At 40.9% G+C, this 21,970-nt stretch overlaps 1 protein-coding gene across 2 annotated transcripts in view; it reads right to left on the bottom strand.

The window, feature by feature from the left end:
- Positions 1-21,970, bottom strand: part of CHST11 (carbohydrate sulfotransferase 11) — a 153,416-nt gene that overhangs the window by 85,339 nt on the left and 46,107 nt on the right. For both annotated transcript variants that reach the window (XM_072361049.1, XM_072361042.1), the window contains exon 2: positions 6,019-6,104. In XM_072361049.1, the coding sequence (XP_072217150.1) occupies positions 6,019-6,104 (86 nt within the window). The remainder of the gene's footprint in view (positions 1-6,018; positions 6,105-21,970) is intronic.

Genomic DNA, 21,970 nt, shown 5'->3' on the forward strand with positions numbered 1-21,970 from the left:
ATGACGCACAGTGTACCTGAAACCTTCCCCTCCCTACATCATTTCCCCAGCATCTAAAACAGGCTCTTATCATTTGTAATCAGTAATTAATAACAAAGCATTCTCACTAGTGCAGTTTTTCTGCTAAGGTTAATGTAATATTTCATCCCAGGCCAGCTGCTGTTTTACGACTTGCAAGCATGACAGTAAGTAATGCTTTTGCATACAAAGTCATCCACAGAGTAAATCAATTACTTCCTCTTTCAACAGCAGGCATTTGCTGCAGCAGGGGAGAATAATTAGATACAATATTGTTGTTTACCAACAGCATTATATTCCCAAAGTTTGGCACTACACATTGAATTTTCTTCCCTATGTATTCATTCTGCATTCTTTTCCATTACGATGTTTTTAATCTATGATCAATCAAATACTGCAATTAAGAGCTACACTTACAATGCTACTATTACGCACATGAATGTGCCTACGTAGATTAGTATCAATCACACAGTGTATATTGTCAGTACCAGTCTGGTACCAGTTCTGGGTCACCTCTTGTCCACAGAAGGACAAACATACACGTATGACTATTCACCCCAAATGCAAGGCATCAATAAATTTTAATGCATTGTTCTTTACATAGGCTGCACTATTTCTTGTGCTCCAAAGTTCACATCAGGCTGCCCAAGGAAATGGTGGAGTCACCGTCCCTGGAGATGCTCAAGAACCATGCGGACGTGCCACAGTGGGGATGGGCTGATGGCTTGACTGGAAAATCTTAGTGGTATTTTCCAATCTGAAATGACTCTATCAAGGTATCTGCATCACTATCCTTGTGAGAAAATAAAGCAGCCAGAACACACACAAGTGAAAAAGGGAGAAAAGTTAGAGTACAGCACTGGTGTAATCTTCCTTTCTTACTGAAACTCCTCTTGATTGCTATAACTGTTTGGCAACTCAGATTCTTCTTGCATGCCGTAGCTGACAAAGACACATGCTTGGCTCATGAAGCCCGTGAGCCACAGGTTGTTGTGTGCTGGCTGAGCATCGTGAGTCATTTATCCTTCTGGTAGTCTGCCATGATCACCTGCTGTCACTGACAAACCAGACTTTTCATCTTACTCAGTGACCTGCCCTTTGTTTCTTCTATTTCTGAGAATAAAAAGCTAATAAGCTGCAAGAGCTCCCAGTACCTCAAGATCACCAAGGGCAGAAACACCAGTTTTAAGCACCTGAACCTTTGATTCCAAGTGCTGTCTGTGGACAACACGTACACAAAGCTCAAACCACAGAGCTCCCCACAAACCTTTGTCCATTAATAGTTGCAGTTGACCAGAGTCATTCTACTGAACGGAAATCAACCTGAAGATAGGAAATTACCAACCCAGATGAAAGTTAAGGGATGTGGGCTGAACTGGGCTGATGTTCACATATGCTATCCAGACAGCTTGAGCCACAAATAACCACACAGCATCTCCAAAAAAGGAGCACTTGCGGCCTGAAGATGTATAAACACTGTCTGCAAGGCGGCAGCTCACTTTCTTTTCACTTGGCAGGAAGGAAGGGGAGAAAAAAAAGAAGTGGACATCATAAAAGAAATGGGTCCTTTTGAAATGACTGCTCTGAAACAGTCCAATACAATTTCATAACACAAAGGCAATGTGAGGTCTGCAGCTCTGACTCACCAGGTTTAGCAACTCATGAGGCAACCTGGCTCCCGTTACACCAAAAAGCAGCCACCTAGAAATGCAGTTCCTCAACAAAAAGAAATGTGTTTGAAAAGGAAAGTAACAAATGACAAACAGTCTGACCTTTGGTTAAACAGTCATGTTGACTCATTAGTTGGTTAGGCAATGTGTCAAACTAGAAATAGAAACAAAGTCGTCCTTGGGATGTGGATCCTAATGGATAAAGGACTGTATCTCTGCCATGTTACTTGCAACAGTGGAGCTAGTTAGATCAGACAAAGATTTCCTGGGAATTAGGTGTTAACCTTGACAAGTAGAAGACAAATTCTGACTAAAAGGTGAAGTTACTTCCCTTTCCTTCAATATCAGGTCTATCTTGGCTTGCAGTTTGCTATAATTCAGTAGCATTTTCATTGTTTCAAACAAATCCACATCAACCACTCATGGTGCACAACCCTCAAGTATGCTGTTATCAAACTCTGAACTTCTGGTAACTCCATCTCAACGACCCGATACACAATTATCTGTTATTTTTGGAGCAACGGGGCTGTACTCAGTCATGCAAATTACAAGACGCAGTTCCATATGTTGTCTTCCAAGAATAAATTTGTAAAATATTTGTTTATCCATGTTCTTAAATTCCTGGAGTTTGATACACAAAAAAACCCAACAACAATATTCCATATGCAAGGCAAACTTGTAACTGAACACAAATGAAGAGTCTTGCAGGAATGTGACACATCTAGATTTTCCCTTTCGCAACTAAGCCACATTACAACTATCTGGCAGAAGGGAAATAGTTCTGGTTAATACAGATCCAAGTTGGCTTTTTAACAAACCCATTAAAGAAATGACCCATTTCATTCAGCCCTCCAAATTTGCCACTGGTACCTCTGCACCTTATTAGTAATTTCTAACTGAAAATGAAAGAAAAAAGATAATAGGGTCTCAGAAACATGCTGCATGCTGTCTGCGTGTACTCAGGGACCACACTTTCACTTAGTCAGTGTAAATCCAGTTGAGTTATATTGACTTTTCTTCCCTCATGGTATATTAGCGCTCACAAAAAAATCTTGCAGTAAAAGCCTTAGAGAAGAAACCTTTTGTCCACAGACAAATGCACTCCTCACTTTGTGCCCTATTAAGAAAGAAAAGGAGCAAAAGCACTGTTCCTACTTTCACAATACCCAGAAGGCCATGTACCCAACTATGACAGAAATAACACATGGGCTTTGTCATAGACACTTAATTTGATCCTAACTCAGTCCTATCTCCACCCCGTTTATTCTCTCCTTCTCTATCAAGCATCTGAACAATTACGATCAGTACATTGAAAAAATCTAACTGCAGTTCTCACAAATTCACCTCCTGTACACCACTGGTTCAGTCACCCTTAGATCACTGCTACATTTGAATTTATTCAAGTCAGAATTTCCTATTCTTCTTTTCTTTTTCCTTCTCACAATCATTCACCAAGCCAAAAAGAGTCTCAAAAGACAAGTTGGCATCTGCAAACAACCCAAAGAACTCCATAGATGGATACAAAACAGTGCAGGATCAGAGAGGCTGTTATATGTCAACACAGTAAATACCCACAGTCAAATCCTCAGCTGGTGTAAATCAACCTGTCTTCATCTGCTTTATGAAGGTAGCACAACCTTAGGCTAAACACACAGTAAAATGTCTTATTCGTATTAAATTACAGCATTTTAAATCTGAGAGATTTTTTTACCCTATCTAGTACTTAATTTTCAACTGACTATGTTGTAATCTCCCCCTTGATATGGAGCAGCCAGGAAGAGTCTGCAAGCTAGGATATACGAGCCCTAATATCATCTCAAAGTAGGGACCCACATAAAGTCCCCTTCTCTACCAACCTCTCCTGGGAATGCTGGAGGCAGCCCAGGAGCAACAGCATAGGAGTTAGATATGGTTGTGTACTGCTGCCTACCTGAGGAAACCTGAAGCATGTGGAAAGTACTGCATAGCAGAGGATGATAAGCCATAGTTGGGTACTTCTATTACCAGGTCATGCAAAAAACATGCGTGTGGATGCAGTAAATATTTAAAGTTTCCTTAAAGTCATCCTTAAAGATTTGCCGCTTCATCTAGCTTCTAGCAATCCAAAGCCATATCTGCAGGGCTTCTTGCCCTGTGTTCTCAGGACCAGGAATCCAACAGGTTTTCAACACCAAGAGTTAAAATCTACTGGGTGTTTCAATTAAATGTATCAGCAAGAGAGAGACCTTGATTACAAATTCTTCTGCATATGTATTTTATCGACTACTAAGCTGACTTCACAAATAGCCAGTCATGAACTGCAGAAACCGATTAGGGGCCCAATCTGCACTCCCCTCCTCTCTACCACTTGTGAACAACTGGAGGACAAGAACTCCACTGTCAAAATACAGACCAATCTGCCACCTGTTACTTAAGAAAGGTGAGACAGACGTTTCTTCAGGCAAAAATGCAAAAAAGAAACATGACCCACATATGTGAAGAAATATTCCAGGGGTCATTTCCAGACTGATGCCTTTTATGTTGGCCTCTATTTGCTACCTCTTCTTGTTCCTGCATGCACTTGCTTGCCTGCTACATTACTCAGTGTCTGCAGCATGCAAGACCCCGTCTAAAAAGTGAGTAAATACCTACTAAAAACAAAGAAAGAAACAAAACATAAAAACTTGATGAGAAGGAGTGTCACAGAGCGGATGGAAACACTTCAAAGTGAAAAACGTCATCTGCTTAGTTCAACACAGGCTGCAAGAAATGCTGTGCTTACTCAAACATTGACTTTTCAGCCTGCCTCCTAAGAGAGCCCAGAAAGGCAGGTGAACGCTTTACTTGGTCAGGGCATGCAGAAGGGAAGGAGAGGTGCAAACGAAGTTGCCAGCTGCATCCTCTGCTTCAGGAAACTCAGCTGACAAAGCTTGCCAGAGGCACTGTGACTGTAGCCCTTCAACAGATAGAGATGTTTCTCTCTTATGGGATTGACTTTAACAGTGTTAAAGGCTAAGGAGGTCTTAACTGACACGCTACATACCACAAAGAAAACAATTAAATGCACAGTCTCTTCCCTTACCCATCCTTCTTGAGTATCTGCAAAGAGTGTTTAAATATTTAAATTTAACCTGCAAATTCTAATATTTCTCCTTTGTAGCACCCAATCGATACTCGTCGGGCCTTCTAGCGCTTCCCATTTACGCAACACTAACTCCCACAACGGTCAATAAAGGCCGGTATATTAGTATGATAAGCTCATGCTCCCAGCCATGCACAAAATTCCAACTGAATTAGAAAGTCATCCTATGTTCATGAGAACCACACTATGGAGTTAATGAAGCTTAACTACTTTCTGTATCAGATATTACATATCTTTGGGTTGTTGTCAATTCTTCATATAAATATTTTAAATCACTTAGATTTCATTTTGCACGCCGCATAGCGAGCCTCTTCATAATCAAACAGTATTTAAAAGCATTTACTGGCTTGTTAAATCTAACAAGTTAAATTTATTGAGATAGTCACTTTCCTTAACAGCCAATTTAGTGAAACTCAATGTATTCACTGATGTATAAATATATAATAGGCGGTTGTTAAACCTTAATAAATATGTTTAATAGTCAGCTGGCATTTTCTCTCAATGGCAGCACTTCCCCTCAGTTGCCAACAGGAAATGCTGCTCCTGAATGTGCCAATTCAAGCCGAATGTAGGGAATAAATTGATCCAGGAGAACAAATAAGAATACAAATTCCAGATAACTTTCCTGTACTTCACATCCCAGGGAGATTGTTGTAGATTCCCATCAAGACCATCAGGTGTCAAATAATGCACAGCGTAAGGAAGGACATTAGCTACTGTGCTTTGCCTTGATCTTGTAGAAGAAATGAACCAAGACAGGATGAGCAACTGGCTACCTAAAAACCATAGAAATGATTTTCATATATTACTATTGCAATTTTCCGCCTTCCTCCACTTGCTGATTCATGTCCAGCACGTCACTTACTCTCACCCCACCCTGGCACTGTGCGTTGACTGGCAGATTAAATCAGGATGCTTCAGCATCTCACTAGGAGATCAAAAATACTCTCAGGCTTTTAGGTACCTAAGAAAAATACTTTGAGGGCTCTGCATCATTAGACAACTAAAACCCATCAGAAATCAGGCCCTCAGCTCAAACCGCAGAACTTTACATCTCAGCTCTGCAGGTCCCAGGGTCACTTCTCCAAGCAGACACCAGTTATATATGCATATAAATGATTAAAACAAACAAACAAACCCACAGACCTAAACACCTTTAATTTAAGTACACCAGGCCGGGAAGTTTGATCATAGCCACAAGACACTCACCTGGGTGGGATTATACAGTTCCTGGAGCGGGCTTCTGGATCCTTTCCGGCAGCAAATGTCCATCCCAAATGGATTTCTACGCATTACTGCAAGGGGAAATTGAAATTAATACAGGTTAGCAACACTGATTAGCAGTAATCAATTGCAATACCTACAGCAAGAACACATTTTCTGATAAATTGGGGATTTCTACAGACAGTATTGTGTACTAATTTTTGATCTGTAAAAATTATCCAAGAGTTAAATCTTTGATCTACTGTGGAAGGTACTAAAACAAAGCTTTCTAGTTCTCAATCTTATAAAAGCTGTTACCCCAAAGCTTTCAGATGGAGTGCTCCAGTGTTCTGGCACAAGTACTAAAGCCAAAGTGACCCCATTTTGAGTAGCAGTAGGTACCTACTTCCCTGATCACTGTGGACCAGCTGGGTAAATTCCTACAACTGGTATCTCCGTGATGCAATATTTGAGCCTCTTTGATCCTAAATATGGAGGCCCACAGGATTCTGATATTACAATGCTTTAAAGCTCCTGGCCTATAGCTTCAGCTTGTTCTGGAACAGATGCTCAGCGGTATGCAATACACACACAGCCAATCACTGCTGCACTTTCTTGCTCCAAAATGTATTTAGCTCTATGTATTGCAACTGAGTTTTTAACTGGTCCAAAAATCAACAGACTGCTATTCTAGCTGGATGCAAGCAAATTTTCAAACTAAAGGCTTTATCAGAAGGCTGATCCAGTTCCATTTTGGATAGTAAGTCTTTCCATTAGAGATCCTGATCTGAATCCCAACAGGCACAGAGATCATCAGTTTCAGGTTAGACCCTCCATAGGCAGGCAAGTTTACATAAGGAGCTATTTTGCTTCAACCACCCTCCATGTCTTCCAGTACTTAAGAGGGGCTTATAAACTGAAGGGAAATCAACTTCTCACACAGGTGGATAGTGATAGGACAAAGGGGAAGGCTTTAAACTAAAAGAAGAAATTGAGGTTAGATGTCACGGAAATATTCCACTGAGAGGGCAGCAAGGCACTGGCAAAGGCTGCCCAGAGCACCTTGGGTGCCCCATACCTGGAGAGGCTCAAGGGCAGGTTGGATGGGGCCCTGGGCAGTCTGGCATCACTTGCCAGATTTTGTAGTAGGAAACTGCTGAAGTGTCCTGCAGTAATGGCTCTGAACTGCAGTGCTGACAGAAATACTATTGCAGGTGTCAGGCCAAGAGCTAGAGAATACTGTCAAGCCATGCTTTAAAACAGAGTGCTTGTACACGGTCATAATCAATATGTCAAGTAGTACGAACACGTGTAAGAGTTTCCACGCAGACAGAATACTGTATGCAGCTCCAGTCTGGAGACATAACAGCCTCCTTCACTCAGACCGTATCTATTTTTAAATTGAAGGTAATCACCTCGTAATGTGCCATGTCTCTTTTTCCCTGAGCAAACAACCATTCGGTGTGTCTTCTAACAGGACTCAGACATACACGCTTAGTAAGCAAAGAAGCCAAATGTTTTCTTAACAGTTAGAACAGCAATAAGAGGTTACAATATTTATTTGTGTTTAAATACCTGATAAGCTTCTGAGACTTTCTAGACATGCAGCCAAATGTTGCAACTGCTCTGCTGCAGTGGCAATGTGCCTAGTTAAAAGTTAACTCTAAAAGTGTTTAAAAGCCACTAGAACTTTACAAAGGAACTACATAAGCATTGTCAGCTTCTGGGGGCTGGAAGTGGCTTAAGGAAAAAATCCTACAGCCAGGATGTGAGATACCTTCAGTGGCTGTTCACCGTACTTGGATTAACCAGGGCTCTGGAACACTGATTCTTTGTTCCAAAATGAAGAATTCCAGAGCACTGTTTCCTAATTTCCCTCATACTTCACTTTTTTCATTAAATGCAATCAACAGCAATGTGCATAAATGCATCCCTTCCTGCTTCACTTCACCAGCAGGTATCAACACAGCAACACGTTACATGCAGCAGGAGCAGCCTAAACCACAACATTATTTGCACAACATGTAAGATTTGATTCCCAAATATAAACAAGAAAGTAACCATCTTCCCAGAAAAGCTAAACACTCACATAGAACTTAAGTCATAGAAACCACTGAATAGTTGTTATGAATCCCAATATTACTTAACGGGTGTGTTTTTCCATTAAAGCTTTTAGAACATGACTGTGGTGTTAGCATGCCAACCCAGCAGCTCAACACAGAGCTCACTTCCCTACACATCAGCATCTGTGACAGCACATGCTGGTGCAGCTGTAAGCAGCAACTCCATGTGCACCTGGATAATGCTTATGCCTGGAATGCAACCTCAGCATTGACATAAATGTGAACGTTCTCCCTTCCTGAGCAGAAATTCCATTCATACCTAAGATGAATAGCTACCACAAAGGATCACACAAAGATCTCAGAATGCTTTCTAGCACATCTGTGGACAAACTCACCTCTTGAGGTCCCTGCAAACTGTTCTCTGCTGTCTCAGCTCCTCTGAGGCAGCATTTTATTGTGTCCATGACATGATCTCTTTGATTTATAGCAATCTGCAGTAAGAAAATCATAGTGTGGGTGCAAACTGCAGTTATACTAATTTCAACAACGCTGTCACTCAGACTCCTTCACACTATTGTGACAGTGAAAATTAGAAATCAAGCCCTTTTATCTCCACCAAATCTTCTTATTAACATAGTAAATATCGAAATTTACATTTTATGGCTTGGGCTGATCTCCATCCATAATTACAGTTAATTATAAACTAACGGGAAGTAGTGCATATGCATGGCTCCGAGGACTGATTAAAAGATCCCGTTCATGCACACCAAGTGGGAGTAGCAGCTGACAACAGTAGATAACGCCTTGAATGATTAAAGGAGCGCTGTTAATACTGCAACCGCAGCAGAATCAGCAATGCCCTGAATTCAGCCAGGACTGAGAGCAACTGAATGAACTGTTAGCTTGTCACTTTAATACAAGGGCTGTAAAGAGACAAACTTTCTTCTCTCTTTAGGAATGATTTGTTCGCAATGAAATTTTGCACAGACTTTAGTAAATAAGACCAATCAGAACCAAGAATGGCAACTTCTCACAAGTGTCAGAAGAGCAAGTGACACCATTTCTCATAAGCCTGTTGAATCAAGTAGCAAAGACCACTGCAGTAAGAGCCACCCAAAGTAATTGCCACTTCTTTCACTGCTGAGAGAAAAAAAGTGACATTTGAAATGCTGAGTATACAGAATCAGCTATCTACACCATTCCCACGATAAACTTAGCAAATGTCAGACACTCCCATTTCCTAGATTTCTGTAGAATAAAAGATTCCTACTTGCTTTCTAGCAACCACTTTGCTATCTGGTAATGTTTAATTTACATTACTTGTAGAACCCTAATTACTCCCAGCTTGCAAGACAACAAAAAACAAATGCAAAAACACTACCTCCATTCAGTGCCTCTTAAATATACTGTCTCATATTATAAACATTTGAGAAAAATTCTGAGGTTGTATTAATATTTAATTTTTCATTACACTGGTCTAAAGTACAAAGACAAAATTCCCTAATACAGCATTGCTGAAAGCTGCTATACATAATTCATTGCATTTATTTGGGAAAGAAGACATCTTGTGAAGGAAAAGAAAGCATCATATGGCATTGGAAGCAGTATGCTGAGCCACCTACTGAAGATGTGATCCCATTCTTGTTTTAAAGAAAGAATCTATTGACAATTCAAATACATTTTCAATCTAGGGTTAATTTTTTTCCATAGAGTCACATTCAATTGACAGCATTGAGCAGGAAAAAGAGATAGCACCTTATCCTAGAGCCATAAACAGCCGGTAAGGGCTAAACATTCATTAAACATTCTCTACCCAACAAAGACAGAAAAATCGGTGCAATTTGGCCCAACAAGATAATGGCATCAAAATACTTTTGGTATCTCCAGACACATTTAACTATGCCACCATCCTCAAGCTTCCCCAGCTCTTAAAGCAAAGTAAGAATGATTTAATTATACTCGTACTGAAGACTTAGAGATTCTCTTGGGTTGAAGATTTGGATGTCGTTTGTCTTCCAAATGCCAGCATAGACATTTGCAATGACCCCAAGGCAGCAGAGAAAAATACTTCCAAAAGCACCAGCTATGCAAATACAAACCAAGCACAGCTCAACGCATATTTTGCACATGTAAAGCTCTTCAAGCATGAAGATACTAAGTTGAAATAAGGGACCTGAGGAAGCATTCTTCTTCCAGACTTTGTCAGAGGCTTTTGGACCGAATATGTGGCAATCTGCAAAGTCCTGTACACATAACTCTTGGATTCTTAGCTAAAATCATGCTGAACAAGCTTGTCATTAACAGGATCATTCTGCTTCAGGTAAACAAGCCTTCTGTAATAATTTACAACAATCTGCTCTGCAAGTCTTCACTTAAGCAAAGTCCAAATTGCAGACAAAAATCAGAAACTCAGCAAAAAAATAAAGACTGGCCTTATTTCAGACTTCATAGAAATTCCTATGATTGCTTTAACAGACTGATCAGGCTAAAGACACTGAACAGTATTATAGGGTTATTTTTTAATCAGCAGCCAGGAGCACGAGGGAACACAAATGCTGGCACACAGCACCAGCTCCAGAGCCTCGGTAGCAATATTTCAGATAGCTCCCTGCTATTCATTTATGAACACTAATCCTTCGCAAAGACCAACTGATGGACAGTAACATTTTGGCATGTTCGGGTCCTTGCACTGCGTTGCACTCAGAAGAAGATTTTACACTGCGTTACTGGTCCTTGATATGGATACTACAGGTAAAAGGATTTTTGACAAAACTCTTGACTGGACTCTTGTTTTCTTAAGGCAAAACTGCACCTTTTTTGTTGGATACTGAGAAATCTATTTTTAGAAAGTGAAAGTCAGACAAGGTATTGTACGTGAGCACGTCAAAGTCTTCAATGCAGGGAATGAAGAAATATTTTTTTCCTCTACATTACTGCAGAACTAGATTTTGCCTCACGCCTTACAGAAACTGAAAACACAGGCTATTGTTCAGTGTAAAAAACAAGTGCAAGAGTGAGACTGGAGCACCTCACCACATTAATACCATCGCGCCTCCCAGACAAACCAGAGACGTCACTAAGATCAATGCTATGTGGGCATTGGGGATTAAAAAAAAATCCCCAAAACTCTCAAAGTTTTAGTGCCCCACCCAAGGAAGGGGGATGACCTGTTTTAGTTTCGCAATACTGGTTCACTGCCTCCACACATTCACTCTGTCTGGCCATTTCTACTCCCACGCATCTACCAGAGTAAGACTGTGGATGGACACAACGACAGCAAAGGTTGAAAAATGAGGTCAACGCCTTAGTGGAACAATTTTGGCTGACACAGGCAGCAACGGCACTTGTTACAGGACTGTGAGCCAGTAAAGTAACATTCCTCAGTTCACAGATCAGAACAAGAGATGCAGAAAGGTTAAAAACATGCCCAAAGCAAATTAGTTGTTTTAGGTCACATTCATTTTAGGAAGTGAAGTGTCTGTTCTAAGGTACTCATTTAAGCTCCCACCACTAACAGGGAGCTGCAGCTAAGGATTCATCTGTGCATCCATGGAAGTGGTCTCCCTCTTCATTCCACTGACCAGCAAGTCTACAAGGATTGAAATTGCATGAAACAAATCCTAGCAGAGCAAGGAAATGAGTCTTAACATTTGTTTCTGAGTTCTAATCACTAATTACAAAAGTCGTAAATGCCCCCCAAAGAATAGAGAGAGATTTAATTACTTTTTGCTTTCGACAGATTTTCAGAAATAGCTTCGTATTTTATCCTGTTTGTTCTCAGATTAGCTTAGGGATGGCTTTAATTGGGCACAGTGGGGAAATTAATATCCTTGGTGAAATTATGCAGAGACTTAGATCTTGGGGCCACCCTATGGACATTGCATGTGGCATAAATTAACACAGCATTTTTCCTGCTAATGAACAATAGTAACTTTTTTCTAGTTATTTTGTTGTTGTTTTTTATAATGTTAATCCATGTGGAATTTCTTTAGAAGTCTCATGAAATTATTCACAAACCTAAATCAAGAGACTTTCCCATAAGCTTCCCTTCCCACACTAGGAGAGTTCTGTTTTGTTTATCTCTGTCCCACACAGGCAAACATTGCTTTTAATGCAGCAAGGAGATTTTGCGGGTGCTAACTATATTAGACTTGGTCAGAACTTTTCTGATACAGCTTTATTTTCACTGGCATGAGATGCAGATTCACTGGCACTGAAATATTTCATGGGTCTATCCTGGATGGGTCACCAGCCACGTCAACTACCTGTTCATCTCTTTGTACCCCCAGGTTTACGCTATCCATTAGCTATGCCACATGCTTCAAAACACTGAAAAAAGGGTCTACTTCTGATCTCCAACAGTTGTTTCTAAGTTTTCATAGAAAAAAAAAAAAAAAGCACACAAAACCATCCTTTTGTTAAGTTTATGTGGATGGTACAAAAAGTTGTCCCCTTTTCCCAGAAAAGGATCCTTTCTACAGAGGAAGAAACTAACAATTTGCAATAGGCTTTAACTGTACATATTCCACATGAAAACTTATATATTATGAACCTGCGTGAATGAACACGGTATATCCAGTATTCCAGAACACCTCCCCAAAACCCCTCTTTTTCTGGTCATTACACTTTTTCTACTCATCCACTATAAGTTAGCCAGGCTTTTTGCAAAATGAGGCTGTGATAATCTAGACATTTTCCAACCTTTCCAGTGAAGCTTACAGGTTCCCAGAGGTGTTTCCCACCAATTATTAGATGCTCATTATAACAACACAGTCATATCTGCCTTCAGGTTCTTTTTTTAGTGAAGATCTGAATACTCTGCTCAGCTCTTACCAGCCAAGTTTTCAAGCCTGTAGATAGTAGATCTCCCATCACTCTAATCTAATTTCAAATGAAAACTACGTAAATGTAAGTCCAGGGGAAATAAAGAGTCAAACCTACATTTACATCATCTTAAAGAATAAGAAGCTCGAACTCTATTTTCTGCAACTCCCACTATTTCCATAATGCTGTCATTCCCAGTCTACTCAAAGAATATGCTGTATGAGCTCACTAATTAAAAAAGCGAATGAGTGAAAAACCTTTAAAAGAAGGAAGCTTCTTTAGAAAGCTGTAATTTTTAAAGCATTTATCTTGAATCGCAGTCCAAATGAGAAAGATGGCTGCTGCAGCTGCAGTCTATTTGAGCCACTACGTCTTTGCTGCTCCTCAACAGATGTGCAGCGAAGACAAAACACAAAATCATGTTTGCTATGGATATACTAAAAAGCACAGCAAGCCTTCTCACAAGCCAAGCAGAATAGAAAACAAAGCTGCAGCAATCATTTTAGCCCAGAGCAAGGAAATGCTCAGACTTCTGGTCTCAGCTGGAACGTTGGAGGAAGTGCTACCTGCACACACACGCGTACACCGCACTCGACAAAAGCAGAATGAAAGGGTCGCACACCATCTCTGTTCCACAGACGTATCCACATGGGCAGGGATTTATCCCCTTTGAAGCAGTGTCCCTGATATTTTTAGTGTGACCATATCCTCTTGATACTTTACTGTGACTTCATGCATGATAACTTTCCTTACAAAAAAAAAAATAAAAAAAATGAAGCATTAAAGAATTTGATAAGCAGGGAAGAAAGTATGAAATCCCACAGTAATCACTTCCAGAGCAGTCGCTCATAATGTCAAAGAGGATTACAGCTGCAGCTTGTTGGATAAGAAGATGACCTCTTACAAAATAAGGATGTAGCTTCCTCGGCAATGTTAAGGCCAAATGCTGATATTGAGTACCACAGACAGTAAAGGCCTGATCCTGCGAGTTGCAAAATATCCAGACTAATAATTAATACACAGCTGTGCTGTCCTGTCAATTCTGTTTAAGACTCCTAAACTCCAAGTAATCCTAGGGCACAGAGAAGTAATCAGCTCCACTGTGAGATCCCTTACTTTCCCAGCAGACAGCTGGGCCCATGCCTGCTCAGCGCTGTGGGCCACCTCCAGCCCCACCAGCTCCTCACCTGCACTGCACGGTGGAAGCTGGAAGCTTTCTTCCAGCAGGATCCATACATCCATATGCAGAGGCTGCTTTCACACGCTCTTCATTCTCTCCCTGTTAGCAACAAGCTGTATAAAGATAATATTGCTTTCATATGGAAGAATACTCTCATGGGGCTGTTCTGAAATATTCCAAACCATGGATTCCTCAAAACATTTTACATATGAATAGGACATTGTCAGCTCCCTTAGACCCGCACTGCACTTCAGCACACAGAAGAGTAAAACACACATTAGCACTATAAAACTTCGGCTCCATTTGCATAATCTGTATTATCATGATAGAGCCCAGCTTTGTAACCAACCCTGGGCGATACACAGAGAGCTTCGGATCTCTTTTTCTCTAAGGAGAAATTCCCCAAACACAAGAAAACCATTCAGAGCTGTGCTTGCCTGGAACCTACTCGTTTCCAGCATCTGCTTATCTTTCAGCGGTTCAGCCCCTTTCACTATCTCCTTCATTGCTCACCTCATTTCAGTAGGTTCACTTAAAACCTTGTGATGTATTCTGTCCACAGCCAGGAAATGCTATCATGTTTCACACATATCCAAGTGGATAGGCCAAGCAAACCAATTCCACCTCCCAAGGGCATGTTCAAGAGGAAAAAGGAGTGAATGAGCAAAGACTATGAAGTGATTTCACTTCTTTTGAAAACATTTATAGGAGAAGCAAATCAAGCAGTTACACAAGACATACCTAGTATCACCATCAAAGAGAATGTTGGATATGCTGAACCTTTTAACCTGGTGGAGATTCTTCCTCTAAACGTTATGGATATGCTTAGCAGCAAAACTTTGTAACACATGTGAGACCACTAACACGAGTTGTTTTCTTCCTTGGATTAAACAGGAATGAAGTAAACAGGCAACAGAACAGCTACACAGAACCTTCCAAGGTTTTCCAAAGGAAAAAAACTAAATTCTGTTCTTTCAGTTTGCAGGGTTTCATGTGGAAAGGTATTGAAAGGGCACGAGACAAAGGGAAAAACTCAAAGAATCCTTGAGATCTCTTACATAGAGATCTTTTTTTCCTTAGAGAGGGTCCTTAAAGATAACTGAAGGGTGCAAGACTGAGCCAACCCTCTTAGGTATCGCCTCCAGGGAAGTAAAATTGTTACTAACATATACATATTCTGGCCTCCTCTACACACAACTGAAAGCGCTGATAGAGTCCTGGCCTGACTACAGCACTGCCTGGAAATGTTCTCATCGTGAAAGCTTAAAGGAAACGCACATGGAATATAAAAACTAGAGGGGAAGGAAGTAAACTCAATGCTTTCAGCCCTAAGGGGAGAGTTCATGCAAGAGCAGCAGCTTATGCTGTTTCCAGTTTCATTACTACTGCTTTACACAACTGTAACAAAACAGAGTCTCATTTCCTCATCAAATAACCACCAGACTGTACAAATCCAAACCCCTGAATAGCAAGAACCTGTACAGTTACAGTAAGCCTCTCTCTGTGTTACTGCAGTTCTTTAAATACTTCTGTGTTTTAAGACCTTGAGGAACATGGTCTTACATCATAACTGACACTCCTGTGGGTACAAGGTTGGACTACAGATATCCTGTCAGTTCTTCTAACCTGAACTAGCCTACAATTCTGCCCGTTTGTCCTGTTCAGTACCACATTTTATCTTCCCTGCCACAGTCACATACAGTAATATAAATCAAGTCCGCACAACAGCCCAAAAATTGCAAGCCTGCAGAGTTCAACCACTAGCTATTGCTCACGTTTCTCCTACCCTGCTTACCTCTATATGCACTGAAACCCAGGGGGAAGATCCACTTTCTCCACTGACTAGATTCCAGGGCCACTGAATTAGGACTCCGTAACTGAATCACTGCTGAAATATACCAACTACAATATCAGAAAGGATGACTTTGAACATCTAGTCTTGACAACCATTACAACCAAGACCAAAGACCATCTCCCTAAAAGAAATGCCCTGTTAAGATGGTCCATCTTTCAGACAGACAACACATCTTATTTCTGAGTTTGCCAGGAGTCTGTCTTGATTTGATGTCAAACTCTCCTCCCCATATATAACTTATTTCTACCTACCTTCCAGCCATTGGATCTTGTTATGTGCTTACCCAGTCTTCACAGCTGCAGCTCTGTGCAGAAATCCATACGCTGTGACCTATACACTCTTAACTATCCACCATGCTGAAGCAAGTCTTCTAAGTGATTCCTCACTTTTCTTGCTATCCTCTGAGCACACTCAAAGATAACACTGCTACCTTCTAAAATCAAGGCACCCGTACGCATACATAGTATCACAGCAAAGGCTCCAGCAAGACACACATGATGAGCAAGTACAACCCTGGCTCTGTACTCCACCCTTCCATGGGCCAAGGTGGCACCAGCTCTCCTGCTGATCAGGGAGTAGGCAAGCCAGCTGGTTAATCATCATGCTCAAATTGTTTCCAGACCTTCCTTGCAGTAGAAAGGGTTCAATGCTCAGTAAGCATCACCTAGATTTCATTCCTCCATGCATTCATCCTAATTAAATTCACACTATCCGCTGCAGCCCAAGTCACTAAGTGTTCACAGCTCTGTATTACTGATTTGTTATTTTCATCCTCTCCATTTACCATTACCCTAAATCTCATGTTCTCTCAAAACAGTAACTGACTGCATTTTTCTCTGGGTCATAAAGTAGAACACTGAACTATTATCGGCACCAAATCTGGTCCCCTGAGGATCTCAAGGGAAGCGTGATCTGCTCAGTGATGACTTCCCAGCTACAGCTATTTTTACAAACTGTCAAACATTTTTCGTATTAGTATTATGCATACCAAATATGCATGTACTTTTACTTACCAACTTAGCTTTTGTTTTATTCATTTCCAAACTCATCAGTATAGGAGTAACTCTGACATGCAAATATTCTTGTATCACTAAAAGAAAGAGGGCAATCACTTTGTAGCGTGCACTTTAAAACAATCGTTTGCAGGAAATGCTGTAGGTTGGTCATCTATCTTTAACCTTTCTAGTCTATCAAAAGGCTTCTGTGATGTATTTGAGCATCGCATTTCTCTCAACTCTGTGTGGGTTAACTCTGACACAAGTTCTTGCATGCTGGAAGAATGAAAGTGCTTTTCAATCAAAAATCATACATTTTCATCTCAAAAATATAAAACATCACTAAAATTATAGTTCAACTGTTGCTTTCTAAAGCCAGAGTTGAGTGGTAGACAGGAAAGACCTGGAGGGAACTATCTCAGAATGCCGCTGCTTTTGAGGTAATCCTTACATTTTATGCTGAAAATTCCATTTGTCTTGATGAAATATTAATCAGCCATTACCAAGGAGGCACATATAAAAACTCTGTTAAATAATAAAACCCAGCAAGTTTAAAAAAGAAAACCAATCTGATTTCATTTCATACTTGCAATAGAGAGTTGCCACATTATCCCTCTCTAAGCTCAGATAAACCATACCCACTCCACAAATGTGAACAGATCTGTGCCCCTTCATGAGCCAGGAACTGCACCTGAACTGCTTATGGTAAAATGAAGATTCGTTGAGACTGACTGTTCAAGTCCCCAGCAGGCAAAGCAGTTATAGCACAGTATTCAGTGGGGAAAGACACCATTTGTGTGCATATGTGCACTTATTCATGCAGGCATGATATGAGCGACTATATTACAGCTGCACATGAGTGAATGCACACGTGCATTACTGATACTGACATAGCACACCAGTGTTTTTACACACCACCAGATGCTTGAATTTTTCTATCTTGTAATTACTTCATTTTCAAGAGTTGTAACATGCTGCATCACGTTTTACTGTTCAAAGACACTTTGTCATCACCTCGGCTTATCTTTGCCCTTCCCATTTTTTTATGCCTATTGCATTATAGAGTTTCCAGGCTGAAAGTTTAAATAACATTCAAATAAAATCACTATGTGAATTTTCCATCCAGTAGTAGTCTCTTATTTAACAACCTATTTTTCCAGAACAAACTGCTTTTTAACCTTCCTGTTTAATCAATCTCTTTTCCTGTCAAAATCTATTCTATTTTTCTGAAATCTTTATCTGTAATCCCTTAATTTTAGTTGCATCTTTTTCCCCCTCTCACCAAATTATTCCCTTCAGCACTGAGCTGCAGTCCCTCACCAGATTTTCAGGCTCACTCCCACTAATAATTTCTCTTCCCTCATCTTTCCTAGACCACTTCACCACCAAGCTCCCTTCCTCCACCTACCCCCAAAGCCACAAGCTGAGGAAGACCCGACACGCAGCCTACTCCACAAACAAGAGGAGGGAAACCAGGTCCCCCACTCAGCCCAACACAAGAAGTGACGAAGGGTGATGGGAGGTGGCAATGGCATGGGATCTTGGCTGGGCCTTAGCTTCAGTTATTAAAGAGGAGCCAGAAAACAGCCCTCTGCCATGTGTCACCCTAGAGTTTCCAGGTCTATAATCTGTTCTTGAGTCCAGCTTCCCTTTTCCTCCATTTTAGAATCACAGAATCATTGAAGCTGGGAAAGACCACTGAGATCACCCAGTACAATAACCAAGCGATCCCCACTGACCACATCCCTCAGTGGCACAGCCACCTGGATCTGGAACACGTCGAGGGATGGTGACTCCACCACCTCCCTGGGCAGCCTGTGCCACTGCAGCACTTCTCTTTCTAAGAAGAAATTTTTTCACTAATATCCAACCTGAACCTCCCCTGAGTGTCTTAGTGCCCGCAGGCCCGGCTCAGCACTCCCTTCATCTGTTGCTAAGAGGCCCCATACACACAGAAGCCCTGAACTAGATAAACTACACAGAAAACAACAGAAGGAACAACAGGCTTCAGAGGCAGGAAAATTACAAGGACAGGGAGGCCATGAGGCATGCCTGCTTTTATTTATAGCTTTTACTTGGCGCTTTGTTTTTATTGTAGCTATGCAGTTAAGAAAGATGACAGAGTTCGAGGTCAAGTGTGCTGTTGTGGGTGCACAAAGGCATGATTAGACCAGAGCAGAGATGCTGCTGAGTGCTTGCTCTCCATTTTACATGCTGTCTTTCTATGCTATATTACAAACGTTTATACAGAAAAACAACAACCCCCCCTCACAATTAAAGGCAGCGAGTATGCAAAATAGTCCAAGACTTCACATGTTACTTTGTAAGAGAACACACCAGAAATGTAGATGTCCCACCAAAGATCCCCTCCTGCTAAAGTCAATGTCAAGAGAAAAAAATAAAGTATTTGAGGCAAGTACAAACAACCTCAGAATGAAGACAGACTCGTACCTCTACTTCAGCTGTGAGCAGTTTTCTGATGTGACCGAACCCCAAATACAAAAGAAAATGAAAAGACACCAGGATGACAGCCCCACTGGCATTAGTACTGTGGAAACCAGGCTTGCTGTATTTGCTGCCAAGTTTGTACTAATTTCTAATGAAAGCTGAATATGCATATCAAAAGAAAAAAATCCAAACCCCCAGTATGGGCTAATTTTGCCGTTCAAGATATGAGCTGTATTACTTTTTTTGTTCTTTTCATTGCCACGGAATAAGGGAGGATATAAAAGGATGTACCTAAGGATGGGAGTGAACCTGAAAAGAAGGCATATAAAAAAACCAACACTCACAGCTTCTAATCACCCTGAGGTAATTGCAAAGCAAGAAAAGAGTGCAGGGTGAAGGTAACCTGTGATTTATTTAGATCCTCCCACATGAACAGGATTTATTCTTTGCTCTGCAGATGCTCATTTGTGTCCTCTTTATACAGTGGGGAAATTAAAACACAGAGTGTTTTGGTATATACGCTGCTTACAGCATCAGGACAAATTTCTGTTTCCGCTGCAGCTCTTCCCTGAAAAGAGAGGAGAACAGACCTAATGCCTATGCCCACCAACAGCCACACCAACTCCAGCACCCTCAGGATGTCATTTAATTCCTGACTGGCTAAGAAATGTCCTAAGTAGGAGGAAAAAAGATTGTCAGGCAGGCTCTCTTCTCTCTGTGCAGTATTACTGCCATCCTCTTGTCATATGCACAGCGGTGTTCAAACAAACTATCTCAGGCTGAACAAAGTTCAAGCTTTCAGGAATAATACGTGGTTGGGGACTTGGGGAGAACTCCTTTATAAACTTCCTCTCACGGGCTTTCTTCCTAATAGTGATAGCATCATTCAGCTTTCCAAGTGTCTCCCCCACAGCAGCTAGCATCTCTGTCTGGACAATACAGAACCACACACCTATTCTAGACTCACAGTGCTCCAGAAAGCTGCTGCCAGAGAAGATTCACCTCCACACTCAGGACGCCCTACTTGAAGCAACGAAGGCTCAGATTGCTGGTGCCAGCACTGCTCAAAGCTTTGTCCTATCAGTTTACAAAGTATCGCAGCCATCTGTCAAACATTTATTTAAATACATTTGCCTTTTCTTTTCAAAAAGTAGCTAAGGGTCAAGTCATCCCTATCCTCCAGTCCAACTCCAATTGAAGTGCATAGGGCACAGTGAGGAAAGGGGAAATAAACCCAAAGCACAGTCAGTCCCAAGCGAGCGCAAGGATTTCTTTCATCTGTCAGCTATTCTCAAAGCCAAAACACAGTTAAGTTATGCACATGACTAAAGGTTTCCAGAATCACGGTTTTCCCAGAGCTATTTGTCTAATCAAAAAGTCAACAAGCTACATCACAGCATTTTATTGCAAGGACAACACTGAAGGGGGGGAAAAAGCAAAACTTCATTTCCTTTCTCTACTTCTTTTTTCTTTAAAGAATAGCCACTGTTTCAAATAGCATCTGCTTGTTCCCTGCAGACAAAACAAAACACAGACTTCTTCGCTCTCTTCAAAGGTGAGATTAGACACTCAGATAGACTTTAATATTGACAAGTCAGTGATGAAAATGGTTCTACCAAACCCAAACAGCATTTTTCTTCCCAAGTATCCAGACACAACATGGGAAGAGCTCTGCACCCTTTACCCAGGCTCTGTGAGCTCCTCTATGGATACAGCTGCCCTCAAAACAGTGCCACTCCTCCATGCAGCAAAGCTTAACTCAGGACTGAAGGGGGGAAACGTCTGATAAACAAATGGTTTTTCACTGGCCAAATCAAGCATAATGTGCAGATGACAAAAGCCAAGAGATAACTTCCAACTACACAGCAGAACCTAGCCATTAAAAGCAGCCATCAGAACTAGGCACCATGCTAACTGTGTATGGGGCAAAGGCCAGCCTCACAGTCTGGCTCTTGGGAACATCCCTGTCTACAGATTAACTCCTCAAATGAGTGGCTCTTGTGTAAATCTCACTCCCAAAATCAGACAGTGGGTTCGATAGAAGTAGCACATACTGCAGGTCACGTGCAATGGTTACTAATGATACCATTTATTTCTGACATACATTGCACTGCAGTAAGCAGCACTGCTATTTGGCTGCTGAAGTGTGGAGAGGGAACACTTCTGCCTCCCTAAAGCTCCTTCCCTTCCCAAGATGTTTCTCCTCTACAATGGAGTAAAAGTAAGTTGAAAGGAAAGGAAAAAAGGAAAAAGGAAAAAGGAAAAAGGAAAAAGGAAAAAGGAAAAAGGAAAAAGGAAAAAGGAAAAAGGAAAAAGGAAAAAGGAAAAAGGAAAGGAAAGGAAAGGAAAGGAAAGGAAAGGAAAGGAAAGGAAAGGAAAGGAAAGGAAAGGAAAGGAAAGGAAAGGAAAGGAAAGGAAAGGAAAGGAAAGGAAAGGAAAGAAAAGAAAAGAAAAGAAAAGAAAAGAAAAGAAAAGAAAAGAAAAGAAAAGAAAAGAAAAGAAAAGAAAAGAAAAGAAAAGAAAAGAAAAGAAAAGAAAAGAAAAGAAAAGAAAAGAAAAGAAAAGAAAGAAAAGAAAAGGAAAGAAAAGAAGA

The sequence above is a fragment of the Excalfactoria chinensis genome, chromosome 1, assembly GCF_039878825.1.
Source record: "Excalfactoria chinensis isolate bCotChi1 chromosome 1, bCotChi1.hap2, whole genome shotgun sequence".
NCBI classification, from domain to species: Eukaryota; Metazoa; Chordata; class Aves; order Galliformes; family Phasianidae; genus Excalfactoria; species Excalfactoria chinensis.